Source organism: Lineus longissimus, chromosome 2 (assembly GCF_910592395.1).
Source record: "Lineus longissimus chromosome 2, tnLinLong1.2, whole genome shotgun sequence".
In the NCBI taxonomy this organism is placed as follows: Eukaryota; Metazoa; Nemertea; class Pilidiophora; order Heteronemertea; family Lineidae; genus Lineus; species Lineus longissimus.
The window spans coordinates 15,005,305-15,019,418 of record NC_088309.1 but is presented as its reverse complement, the minus strand read 5'-3'; the positions used below and the strand labels follow the sequence as shown (position 1 = coordinate 15,019,418).

Here is a 14,114-nt window from a genome sequence, read left to right as displayed (position 1 = left end):
GATGAGACTGATTTCAGAGCTTGTGATGATGCTATCGCCACGGTATTGGAGCGAAATTGCCTGTCGTAGGCCTATCGCCGGGTCACCGTTAGACTATCGAACATTGGGTGCGGTCCTAACTATCGTCGCCGTATCGAGCAGAATCGGTCAATAGCTATCGCATCTTCCATGGGCTCTTATCGGCCGATTAGATGGCGAGGTCAGGTCAGGCTAGCTACCTGCCACTGGTAGCCCTGTAATCCAGTGCCACCTGTCTCAGGTGGGTGACTAGAAATCAAGGTTACTAGTCACTCAGGGCGGATGAGCTCGTCATAGGGTCAACGGCCGACTAGTTTTCCCCTAGCATTGCCTAGCGGAAACTATGTCTCCCAGGTAACTAGACACACATGTGACTGGTCGCCTAGGGGTAACCGGGTACTCTGGGCTCTTCAGCCGGGTTATGGCAACCAGACTAGGAGACGGAAACTCCGATATAAAACCTGACCGAAGACGGAGCGCACCGGCCATACTGACGTCTAACCGGGTACGCACGCATTCACAACCTAAAATGCCTATACAAAGCACCTTATTTCGTTGTGGCGTCAGACCTATGGTTCGTCAACAGGTAGGTAGGACGCCGGGGCCCCAGCCTCGAGGGGCTCCACCCAATGCTACTGGAGGCGGCTACAGGATGACTGGAAGTACCAGGGTCACCTGTAGCAATGTTACTGGTAATAAACATCTACGAATTGCTCACTGGAATGCTGAGGGTGTGAGAAAAAAGAAGCTAGACTTGCAGTCCTTCCTAAAATCTAATAACATCGATGTGTGCTGTGTCCAAGAAACACATCTCAGCCCTGACCACAGATTTACCATCAGAGGATACGAGACCTTCCGGCAGGACAGGGTTAACAGATCAAAGAGAGGAATCATCAAGCTGGTCAGAAACAACATAGCAGCCACCCTCACACAAGACTCAGGCCAAGAGGAGACAGAACACCTAGGAGTAAAGATGAAGTTAAAGAACGCGAACAACTCCACTGTCTACAACATCTACTCCCCACCTGACAAGCCTATCTCACTCCACGACCTAGAGCCATCCACGGAAAATTGGGTTTTAATGGGCGATTTCAACAGCCACTCCCCAAGCTGGGGCTACAGGGACCTCAATGCAAAAGGGGAGGAAGTAGAGAACTGGATGATACACCACCAACTACAGCTGTTGAATCACCCAGACGACCCACCAACCTATTACTCGAGATCATGGAGGACTACAAGCACCCCTGATCTAGCCATTACCACTGAAGATGTTCAACGGATCAGCAGGAGAGAGGTCTGCCCACAACTTGGAGGGAGTGACCACAAACCTGTGATCATTCATATAGAACAGCAAGTCAACAACCAGACAGGACTCCCACCCAGCTGGAATCAAAAAGGCCAACTGGGACCAATTCAAACTGGTGTCAGATAGAAATAGTCGAGACATCGTCCTCACCAGACGCAGCCCAAGCAAAGATGTCAAGCGTTTCAACAAAGTGATACTAGAGGCAGCAAAGGTAGCAATACCAAGAGGAAGAAGGAAGGATTACCAGCCCTTCTGGACCCCGCATCTGGATGAGCTGCACACGAGACTCTCTGAAGCCAGAGAGAAAATGGAGCAGGAGCCAACAGATGGACATGTCATTGAACACAACAAGGCAAGGGCCGAGTACATCAGGGAAAAAACCACCCATATCCGCAAATCATGGCAGGAAACGACATCATCTCTGAATATGGAAAAAGACACCACAAGACTCTGGAAACTGACAAAAGCCCTCAACGAAGAAAAGCAGGACAAAAGGCGAACTGTGCTCGATGTAGAGGGAGAACTTCAGTCAGGTTTACAAGCTGCAAACACGGCGAAAACCTACCAGACAAGAAGTACTGTCAGCATGTCCAAAGAGCGAGTTGATGAGGTGAAAAAGCAAACCAAGACCGAGACCGAAAGAAACACTACAGCAGAAGACTACATGGAAGTTCCTTTCAAGATGGCAGAACTCAACAGCGCCCTCAAGACACTGAAGAAAAAGAAGGCACCCGGGCCCGATGGAATTAGCAACGAGATGCTCCTTAACCTAGGACCAACAGCCAAGGACACTCTCCTACATATCTACAACAAATGCTGGAAGAAGGGGACTGTACCATCAGTATGGAAAGAGGCTCACATAACTCCAATCCACAAAAAGGGAAAGAACAGAGCACACCCAGAAAATTACAGACCCATAAGCCTTGTAAGCTGTGTTGGAAAACTGATGGAGAAAATGGTGAACAAACGCCTAATGTGGCACCTAGAGTCCAAGAGCCTTCTCAGCCCAACCCAATCCGGATACAGGAAACATAGGAGTACCGAAGATCAGCTTTCACTCATTGCCCAAGAAGTAGAAAATGGTTTCCAGGAGAAGAAGAGCACACTAGCTGTGTTCTTTGACCTCACACAAGCCTTTGACCGTGTCTGGAAGAACGGCCTTCTCCTGAAACGACGAAAGAAAGGTGTAACCGGACGCCTCTACAGGTGGACGAAAAGTTTTCTACACCAAAGAACAGCAAGAGTCAAACTAGAGGACATCCTCAGCCACAGGATTAAACTCATAGAAGGTGTACCACAGGGAAGCGTGATATCTCCCACCCTCTTCCTTGTCCACATAGACGATCTCACTGAATGCGTACCCCCAAGCGTCTCCAACACCTTACATGCGGATGACTTCTCTGTCTGGAGTACAACTCTGTACACAAGCACTGCCACAAAACGCATTCAAGAAACTGTGAATAACGTCGACACCTGGGCAGATGATTGGGGACAAGAAACAAGCAAGACGAAAACCTGTGCCACCCTTTTCAGCCTATCTACAAAAAAGGAGAAAATCACACTCAAGATAGGAGACCAGGTCATTCCCCAAGAAGACAACCCCACCTTCATTGGCATCAAACATGACTCCAGGATGACATGGAAGACACAAGTCGAGTCAGTCAGAGACAGAGCAATCAAACGATTAGCCCTGATGAAGAAGCTTGCGGGAACCGGCTGGGGCGCTAACGCCAGGATACTCAAGCAGGTCTACACAGGATCTGTGAGACCAGTTATGGAGTATGCTTCTCAAAGCTGGGCAACAACCGCCAAAACAAACCAAGCAAAACTCGACAAAGTACAGAACTTCGGCCTGAGGATAATCCTAGGAGCTATGAAGTCGACCCGATTGCTGACATGGAAAGGAAGGCTGGCATCGAACCCCTGGAACACAGGAGGAACCAGAAAATCCTCATCCATGGGGAGAAAATCAGACGCCTTCCAAGTCACCCTCTTCACCCCAAGCTTGAGGAAACGCCCAAGAACCGTCTAAAACGCAAAGGTCAAAACCATCTGACTAAGAGTCTACAAGATTCGGCTTCCGAATTGCTTCAGCCAGGAAATCCAGTTGAAAACCTGCAGCCAACAGCGTGGTCCCAGCAAGAGCTCCGAGTGGAAATCCAGCCTTCAGTACCAGACCTGAGAAGCAAGGGGATCCAACTTCCGGATATCCAAAAAGCTCTCACCATGGAACATATTGACCGGCAATACCCACATGACAGATGGACACTAGTCTACACGGACGGATCAGCTGAAAGCGCAGTGAAAAACGGAGGAAGTGGAATATACATAAGATACTCTTGTGGAGAAAGCTCAACCCTCTCCGTCCCTGGAGGAAAATACTGCAGCAACTTCAAAGCAGAGGTGCTAGCTATAACAACTGCCGCGAAACATCTAGCACAGTCTCAAAGGACATCACCACTGATAGCCATTCTAACAGACTCACTGTCCACACTCCAAGCCCTAACATCAGAAAACATCGAGTCAGACATCAAAGATCTGAAAGAACACCTCCAAGATCTCACCAGTAACCACCACGTAGTCTTGCAATGGATTCCCGCCCACTGTGGAATACCTGGAAATGAAAGGGCTGACCAACTAGCAAAAGAAGGAAGCCTACAGATCCAGCCAAATGGGAAGCAGTCATACAGAGAAATAACAACACTCCTGAAGCAGAAATGCAGAAATGACTGGAAGAAAATCCAGGGAAACCACCACCCCCAATCAGATCAGCTGTGGCTACTTGACCGAAAAGACGCTACTACCATCTACCGTCTAAGAACAGGCCACTGTGGCCTACGTGGGCATCTTAAACGTATAGGAGTAAGAGACACAGCAGAATGCCAATGCCAGACAGCAGTGCAAACACCAACGCACATCCTACAGGACTGTCCCCTGTACCAGGATTTACGAGATAGATTCTGGCCTAAAGACACGAAGGTCGAAGAAAAGCTGTGGGGAACACAGCCGGACCTTCGGGCGACAAGCCGCTTCATCTCTGCCACAGGACAGAGGTTATAGTTTTACTTAGGCAGGTTGAACGCTGAAGAAGAAGAAGAAGTGGCGATAGGCTATCAGCAACGCTATCTGAGTTTTGATGCGGTCCTCCCAGTACTATAGTTTTGAATAATTTCAGATCAGGGCTCAGTTGCATTAAAAAGTTGTGGGGACAATATTATTATGTCAGTTTTATTTGAAATTTGAAGCAGTACAGATTTACTTACTTCTTGAATTGTGCCTTTTCAAATTTCTGGTGAAGGTTTGTTTTGAAGCAGACCACATCATGGTACTCCTCTTTGCCGGTTTGGCAAATGGCTTTAAAGTAATCAGTGTTCTTCATACTTCGTTTTATGGGGCTGGTTTCAAATATGTACCCGTAACCGCCCTGACTGAGTGTGTCCAGTTTTGGACGCTTTCGACCTTGAGGTGTGGATGGAGAGCTGTTTGACGAACTTGTCGCTGACGGTGAGAAGTTGGCTGCCATAGTTCACTGTTTCGTAGGTGATTGTTATAAAATCTTTCGTGAAGTCGTACGCAAGGAGTCTAAAATGGAAGGAAAGTTTCAGATCATGCATTCTGTAGATTGATTGAATTTTAAGAAAAAGAAGAAGCTGTAATGTAAATGTGTATTCTGAAATGAAAGGAGGAAAATGTAGCATTATTTGATATGATGGATTTGCCAATATTGCATGACAGGCTTGTAATATTTGTTTTTTTTGTGATTGATGAAAGGGATCATAAAATAATTACATGATTTTTGCACTACTGGGTAATCCTGTGTCAGTCCAGTGTTGTTTCAAGATTCCTCTGCAATCAATGTCTGAAATGCTGCAAAAGTCTTGCACCAATAATCCTGTAATCCGTTTGGATCCTAGCACATGTTTCGTATTGATGTCCATGAGTCATAAGAATGAAATGATATTGTTTTCGTTGTAGATCCTTTTGAAATCTGATATTGCCAGGTTATTAATTGATGTCCAATAGTCCTGTGTCCATAAGAATTTAATGTCCAAGTGTTTAAATGAATTTTGTCATATTTTATCCCCCCCCCGTCTCTTTTATTGCCCTCATTGTTAAAGTTGCAGCTCCAGTAGTAATCTTGTTTTAGCTGCAGGCGTTGGAAATCTCTGGTACTGGATAATTTTGCATTTGTAATGTTTATCATGCAAGGTTGGATTTTGTATATGGTACGTATTGAAATGGACTTTCTACAATTGGTGGATGTAGGATAAGGAGTATTGTTTCAATAATTTCATTTCGTTCCACCTTTTTCTTTCCCGGTTCCCCTAACATATTATGGATCTGTTATAGCATTTATACATTTCTAAGTTATTAATAGAGGCCCAATATTTAGGTTGTGAGAATTACAAAGATGGCTTGGATTTGCAGTGACTGAGATTGAGAAGGTGATTGATACAGTTTTGTCACCAACTTGACAGTTGACCGAGTTTAGAAGTCAGAATGCACTATTCTTATCACCAGCCAATTAAATTGTTTGTCTTAGTCACATTCCTGGCTATGGTGTTGTACAGGAAATGTTTCTGAGAGTCCATTATAAACATTTTAGGGCAACAAATAAGATATTGGCCTGACCTAAGGCAAATGCGAAACAACGCTGCCGTCTGTACAGCTACAGTACCCTGCCCTGTGGACACGAGTGATCATGACCCATCCCAATTTAGTCCACCTTATCCCCATCCACCCCCTCCACCTTCCTCTTCTGAACTACAATGTATTTTTTTCTGATTATTATATTAGTATATACTATTTGGATGAGCTATTAGTATTATTTTATGGTCTGACCATGTTGATTCTATTGTTGATGTTATAAGATTGGTTCGATTGTAAAAGACCATGTCAATTTGTGAATCATATTCAGTTGTAACTTCGTTGATAAATTGTTCACATCCCAAAATATTAGAAACCCTTGCAAATGTGATTCGTTTTTGCCATTTGAAATGTCGAAGTTGAAATCACCAACCACAAGTAGAGGTTTCGTAAGGTTTATTTATGATGCAATTGTTTGAAGCTTTGCACACAATTCCGTACAAGGGGCCTTCATGTTCGTTTACAGAATTGTGTGCAAAGCTTCAAACAATTGCACTGTGTCTTGTCACCTACATCATCCATGGCGTATTCCTCATTAGCATTATCCCCACTGACGTCTTTGTCATCTTCCTCTGCATAAATCTCATCAGGCAGTTCAATTTCTGTAAAGAACAGACGAATGTTGGAATGTTCTGTCCACTGCAATACGGCGAACTTATTCAAACAAAGTTGATCCATCAGGATCATGAGATGGAATTCATCCAAATTAGACATAGGGCCTGAAAAATCAACAAAATGTCTTGGGCAACTTTCACAAAATATTCAACAAATGATCCATGGGCATTCCTGAAACTTTATCCTTATGAGAAACATTATAAAATGCACCTCATCACTGTTCCTTTAATATAATTTCCTCTTCCATGCAAATTCCATCAAAAGCTTCTAACATAGTACATGTACTTAAACCCACTTCCATGCAAATTCCATCGAAGGCTTCTAACATAGTATATGTACTTAAACAATCATGTTTGCCCTATCAACCCTCATGTGTTAACTTTCAGTACTTACGAGGTCAATGTCACTCAGAGACTTTCCTTGGAATATACCAACATTGTCACTGGGTGATTTCAAAGTCAGTTTTAATATGAGCTTTTAACACCAGATCTGACACTAAAACCACGGATTAGACCAAGATTGAAATCATGCTTGGTGTTAATGTAATACTTGGTATTAGTTTTAATCCTGTTTCAAAGTAGGTTTTAGCAAATTCACACCAGGTTTTACACTTGTAGTGTACACTAGGGGATTGTTTTGGCGTCTGTCAAACATTTAAACCCCAGAATAAGACATAATCTAGGTGTTAAAACAAACACTTTACCAGATTTCAATTCAGGTTTTATGAAAAATTTTCATTTTAGTGTCGGCGTAAATGTTAAGAGAAAACAAAGTATTACATGTAGTTTTATAGCAGGATTAATAGCCATAGATTAACACTAATAAGATTAACACTAAATCTCAGTGTCAAAGCAAAAACCAACCTTGAAATCACCCACTTGAACTAATACTAAGATAAAACCTTATCTAAACACTGTTGGTTGTTAATGCCTAAGGAATTAGTGTTATCTGTAATACAAAATGCATTGCTTGTGCTGAGAACAATACACCAAGCTTGGATTAAGACCGTAATTTTGGTGTTAGTGTGACACTTAAACCCCAGGATAAGACATAATCTAGGTGTTAAAACTAACACTTTACCAGATTTCAATTCAGGTTTTATCATAAGTTTTCATTTTAGTGTCAGAATAAGTGTTCAGAGAAAACAAAGTATTAGTTTTAATCTGATAACAGGATTAATAGCCATAGATTAACACTAATTATAAGATTAACACTAAATCTCCGTGTCAAAACCAAAACCAACTTTGAAATCACCCACTGTCTTTTGCCAATAAAATTGTCGATACCTTGGCCATTTCAATGATGCTTTCATGTAATCTATATGACTGTCGGTGTATATCCACGGTGTGGCCCATGTGATTTGACAACCATTCAAGTTCTCCTTCCTTCAGACCAAGGACCTGAAAAATATATAATAGAATACTTAAAATTGAAAAAGTGTTTCCGAGTTCATGATTTACGTTGCTTTTTAGCTCACCTCTTAGCAGAGGTGAGCTTATCCCATACCGTGGCGTCCGTCGTCCGTCGTCGTCGTCGTCGTCGTCGTCGTCGTCGTCGTCTTCGTCGTCGTCGTCGTCGTCCGTCGTCCGTTAGCAGGGCACGTTTCGTAACTGTTAGAGCTATTGAGTTGAAACTTGGTACACATGTACCCTTATGTAATGACACCTTGGAGACCAAGTTTCGGTCCGATTCGTTTCATGGTTTGGCCACCAGGGGGCCAAACGTTAAAAGTGAAAATATGCAATATCTCCCTTAATAGTAGTCGGGAAATTTTGAAAAAAAATATGGTAGGTACTTCTAGCAAAGGTGCACCATATATCCTTCGGGTTTTTGATTTGACCTCCTTTTCAAGGTCACAGAGGTCAAATGGTGTAAATTGGCCGTTAGGATGTAACGATGGCACGTTTCTAAACTGCAATGACTATTGATACCAAATTTGGTACACATTTACCCCTTAGTCAGGTGATCTCAGGGACCGAAGTTTGGTCCAATATGATTCACCACTTGACCACCAGGGGGCAAAATCCAAAAACCTTAAAAATGTGATTATTCCTTAACTCCTTGCCCGATTGCCACCAATTTGATATCATGGGTACATCTAACCATCATACAGTATATGTCACACAGGTTTGTAATTTGACCTTCTTGTCAAGGTCACAGAGGTCAAATGGTGTAAATTCGCCGTCAGGCCGTAACTATGGCACGTTTCTTAACTGCAATGACTATTGATCACAAATTAAGTACACATGTACCCCTTGGTCAGGTGATCTCAGGTACCGAAGTTTGGTGCGATCTGATTTGCCGTTTGGCCTCCAGGGAGGGGGCCAAATCCTAAATTCAAAATGCCATTATTCCTAGTAATGACTTGCCGATTGGCACCAATTTTATATCATAGGTACATCTAATTCTAACAACCATTCAATGTGTCACCCGGGTCTTCTTTGATTTGACCTACTTTTCAAGGTCACAGAGGTCGAATGTACTGTAAATTGGCCATTTTGGGGAAATTGTAATTGCTTGGACCTACATCAAATCTAACACTACATGACACAATACCATGCTCTTTATCCATCTTTCCTCCACATGAGGTGAGCACAATGGCCCTGGCCATTTCATTTGATATCGTGATCAGGGTCCACTTTAAGAAGTTTCTGCAATCAGTATAACTTATCTAACATCCAGCCGGTATCACTAAAAAGAACCCAACAGTCAAAATATTGATTTTTATGAGCCCCAGACCACACGGTCTGGGGACCATATTGATATTGCTGGAATTCTGCATTCTATCTGTTACCAAACTTTAGTGTGAGTGTTCTCTGAAACAGCTGAACAAACCAAAAATCTTTTCACCCCAAACCCACCAAGCATACCCCCATCCAAGGGACGTCACTAAAGACTTTTCAAAATTTCGGCTCATTTAGATGTTATTGACGCTTTTATGTGCTGTTTTGGTGCCGATTCTCCCCAGCCATTCTCACTATCCAAACAAAGTGCTTTTCCTCACAAACGGCCGAGTGTCTCCGAGAATTACCGATGACCTACGAAGATGACGTCAATGCTTATTATTATGCTAATCACTCGCGGTCGCTGATTGGGTGAAAATTGTTCGTCCCAGAGAAGAGTTCTCCAGCCTGGAGCTTGACCCTCCTTGTGAGCTCCAAAGCGATCACGTTTCTTTCCGAGATCTGGCGAGATCTTATTTCTTTGGGTAAATAAAGCTGTATAATTGTATGTTAAGATGAATTATGAAAATAAATGTATTTTATAACATGTAATAGCGTGTGTTCCTCATTATAGGCCCCAGATCCCGTCTGGGGACTATATTGAGATCACTGGAATTCTCGAAACTGTTATTTTTTTCCACCAACACATTTATTGCGGTAGTCCAGCAAAACGGCTAAATAAACCAGAAATCAATCACCCTTACACCACCAAACCCAATTCCATCTATGGACTATCGCAAAAGTATTTTAAAAATCTTGAGTACTTCGATACTTTTGAAGCATTTTTTGCTGAGATTCGTCTGATCGTCTTCTCCCAACATGCCGAAGACGCGATTCAATCTGACATGCGCTGTGACATGCGCAGAGGCGAGACGCTGATACATTAGCATAAGCTCCGCCCCGTCATAATGACGTCATTATTCTCAGGAGTTGGTCGAGCGATGGGACGATGGAGGTATTATAAAGAAACCCAATTCGATTCATGGACTATCGCAAAACGATTTTTCAAAACTCAGAATATTTCGATGCTTTAGATGCGTTTTTATGACTCCAGCTCCTCCCTCTCTGGGAGCTGGAGTTAGTATTGTTTTCGCTCAGGTTTCTCGTCCAATCACGTGACCTCTCCAACACTCGATAATGCACTCTTTTCGTCCACGTTTTAGGCCAATCTTCGGCATGAACATGAAATCTAATAAGCGCAGTACTTAAATCAGATGTTTCTCTCGCCTTGAAAACATTCCTGGGTAAAATCCATTGAGATTAGCCGAGTTAATCTACTTTTTCCGTGATTAAAATCTCTGCCGCTGAATTCTATAAATAGAAACTATTAACATCGCGGCAGTGTGGTTCCCATTGTGCGCCCTCCCACTTCACACCATGTCTGGAAGTTTTACGGAGAGGGAGGGCGTGCGGTAAGAAGAATGGCCAAAATGACGTCACGTTTTCCTGGCAATGCCTCTTGCCGGACCAGTCAAGCATTGGGAAAGCATCTTTAATTCTCAATGCTATTTCAATTTCATCTCAAACATGTCTTTTTACAGACCCACCCCTTACACAGACAATGGGTAACATCAAGTCTTCTGTTTTCAAAGTGTTGGAGAAAGTGTTTTAGGCCTACCTCAGTAGCTGAACTGATAAAACACTGTCCAAGATCAGCAAAGCAGCAACTGAGAATGGTGTCAACAATGTTTTTAACAGAAACAAGCCTCAAACACTTTCCCCAACACTTTCAAACCCAAGACTTTACCTCACCCAGTGAGTGATGCACTCTGAACTATACTTACCAAGAACTGTCTCCACCCTCATTCTCTGGCTAGGATAATGTAATCCATACAACAGTTTACTATCGCTAGGATAACCAATGCTCCCTCCATCCAATACTCAGGGGCCCATTTAATTTGCTGTTAAGCAGATTTCTCAATCTAGTTTTGGTTTCATAAACACAGATGGACAGTCAATGTGTACTTATGTACATGTTGCTTAGCTTCCTATCAACAGTATAGTTATAATCCTTAGCGTAATGGTTTTGAACATACCTGGGTTACCGTTGATGTGTATTTCTTCAGGCGTGTGGTTGAAATCAAGTCTGGGCATTTGCAATCTGCATTGATTGCAGCATCATTTAACACCTGAAATGGAAGGGATATAATGCTTTATTATCCCACGATAAAAGTTTCGTGATTCTTCCTACTAGCTTTCGGGAGATAAGGATAAAGATGGTTTTGCAAAGCGCCCCCTTTATGCCAGAATGGCGACTCAATTGCACTAACTTCTGGCTAACAAGCTCTTGCCACAATTTGTCCACGCCCCAAGTTTTAAGTTTCTAGGTCTTGTGGATAAGAAATGTGTCCATATGGAAATAATTGTAAACAATGGACAATGGGAGATGCTGAGAGCTCACCAGGTGAGCTGAAATGAAATACATGTACATACATAATGATCCCTTTTAATTGAGGAATGTGTCATACCTTCCATGGTGACAAGTGGGTTTTCCTTCCAGGCACACCAAAGTAGTATTCGCTTTCAACACCACAATCAGCCCTTTTTTCTACAAGCAACTGCATTGGTTTCACCCATTCTTGTTCAAGAAGTAGTGGAACTTTCCGATCTCGTTCGCCAGGAAGATGGACCATATCGAGACTGCAAGGATAAAATCAAAAAATATCATCAATAGAATAAAGCACTGCAGACTTCCGCCAGATGTGCAAATAACAAAGAACACAAGGCCTGTACAAACATTTCTGAACTTCATCAGCTGCTCAATCAGTTTTGTGAGCAAAGGGAAAAAAGATTCGCCAACCAAGGGTCCTGCAGTGCTGGTAATTTGAAACATCCTGTTCGGAACTGCAACATTTCGAAAAAAAAGATGGCAGTTAAGTCATGCATGGCCGAACAAAAAAGCATAGCTCGTCCACATTACTACCATCAAGCATAGATTAATCTCTGCTTGCTACCATGGAGGGGAACTATGCTGTATGTGAATGAAATGAACACTATATAAGCCCTACCTTTTAAGAAGTCGCTTTTCTAGTGGTGACAGGGACCGCAGAATGTCTTCATTTCCATCAGCTCTCCAACTTGGACGCTTGACGAAACATGAAGTATGCATTTTGGCAACTTCACCACCACGACGTTTATTGAACAGTGTCACTGATGTGAATACGGCTTCTGACAGCCGCCGCCATGTTGCCGGAGATGGATTATCAGCTAATTTCTTCTCTAATAGAAGGAGTCCTCTCGCTGAATGGTCCTTCAATACAAGGACGTCACTCGTAACCGGCAATAGCTCTGTCGCATTGTATCGCCTCTCCTTCAAATTTTGCAGTGCATGCGATGAAATGTTTTCCATCCACTCGGCATTGAACAGATCAGTGAATCTTCGGGCTTTGTCGAGTGTTTCTTTCCGTTGTTTTCTTAGACCGATACCTTGTTTGATAAGTGCACACTTTTTCAGGGAGTGACCTATATGCAATCCGATTGATGGTGTTCCTAACAGAGAAACACCATTCATTGTGGTACCATCACCGGCTTTGCAAAGCACTTTAGTAGCTTTGATGACTTGGTCGAAGTATTGGCCATCTAAAATCTCATAGAGGGAAGTCGGAGACGTGCGTAGTTGTCGGAATTCAACAAGAAGTCGCCCTAGCTGTCGCATTCGCTGAGCAATCAGATGATGCCTTTTGCTCCCAATTTTGTTCAATAGAATCGATCTAAATTTCAGAATCATTTGGTCATTTTCTATAACGGATTTTGCAATACCTGAGCGCATTCTGCTGATCACGTTATCCTTCAATGATTGATAGTCCTCAAACATGGGAATGTCAGCTTTCGCAGCTCCCGCCAGGAACATTCTGCACTGCATCCTGACAGACTTTTTTCGTATCAAATCGGAAGAATCATCATTCTTTTCATTGTCACAGTCCTCAATTATATTGTCAATAGCATCGTCTGCATTAAATTCATCAACGTCGGTATTGGAGGACTTTGGTTTAAAGAAGCAGTTCTTAATACGTGCCTCCATATTTCGTCCTCATGTATGAATGACAAACAGTGCAAGCATGGTAAATATTCCTCCGCATTGCGGTGGGATACAGGCCTACGAGCAATGATAAGCGACCCTTCTCTCTTTTGTAGAATTTTTATATTGTGATTGAAGTTTCCCATGTGCCTCAGACGTTCAAACTCTTCCTCGTAAATACTTGTCTGAAATGGCAAGAACCTTGGCAACTGTTGTTTCTTCCGAATGGCATCGCTCAAAGTGGCTGGTCATCTTAGACATGAGTTGGCAACAGTAATAACATGCCTGTCTCTTGTCGTATGCACGGGAACTATCTGCTCTTGCCTGATATATCGGAACAACGACTGGAAAGAAAGAAGTGATAATTAGAACAAATTGCATGGAAATAAAATAGGAAATAAAAGTGGAAAAAAATAAATCCCACTGCTCAAGAATCAGGCTAACGACGAGAATTTCTATTATTAACTGCCACATTGACTTGGTCTTTATTCAGTGCCAATAAGTGCCGTAAAAAACTGTAATATACAAAACGAAGAAAGGTCTTACATTTCAGTATAAGATGAGAAATGAACAAGAATACTCTGAACCAAGATATCTAACATCTTGATGCTAAATATAGTTTGTCCTTATGATGACAAGTATCAAAAACAATCATGTCCTGTACAGTGCTGCCATCTTGACTAAGCGAGACGAATTACCTGTGGCTTGGCCCTGTACTCTTACAGGCTCATAAACTAGCACAAATCCCAATTAAATAAGACGAAACTTAATGATACACATCTAGAAA

The 14,114-nt window shown here is 42.6% G+C and overlaps 1 protein-coding gene across 1 annotated transcript; it reads right to left on the bottom strand.

Annotated features, from left to right (window-relative positions):
- Nucleotides 1-7,836: 7,836 nt before the first annotated feature.
- LOC135482903 (uncharacterized) lies at nt 7,837-13,330 on the bottom strand. The gene is made up of 4 exons (XM_064763383.1): nt 12,318-13,330; nt 11,778-11,949; nt 11,346-11,438; nt 7,837-7,986 (listed from the first exon to the last, which is right to left on the bottom strand). Exons 1-4 carry the CDS (start codon nt 13,328-13,330, stop codon nt 7,837-7,839), a joined length of 1,428 nt encoding a protein of 475 aa, XP_064619453.1.
- Nucleotides 13,331-14,114: the final 784 nt, after the last annotated feature.

Bases quoted from the DNA above. Each gene is read 5' to 3' on its own strand.
- LOC135482903 (XM_064763383.1), bottom strand. From the start codon at position 13,330: ATGGAGGCACGTATTAAGAACTGCTTCTTTAAACCAAAGTCCTCCAAT. The intron at 11,439-11,777 runs GTATGACACATT...CTTCCATTTCAG, and splicing joins CCCACTTGTCACCATGGAAG to GTGTTAAATGATGCTGCAAT. The intron at 7,987-11,345 runs GTATGTTCAAAA...TATATTTTTCAG, and splicing joins ACACATCAACGGTAACCCAG to GTCCTTGGTCTGAAGGAAGG.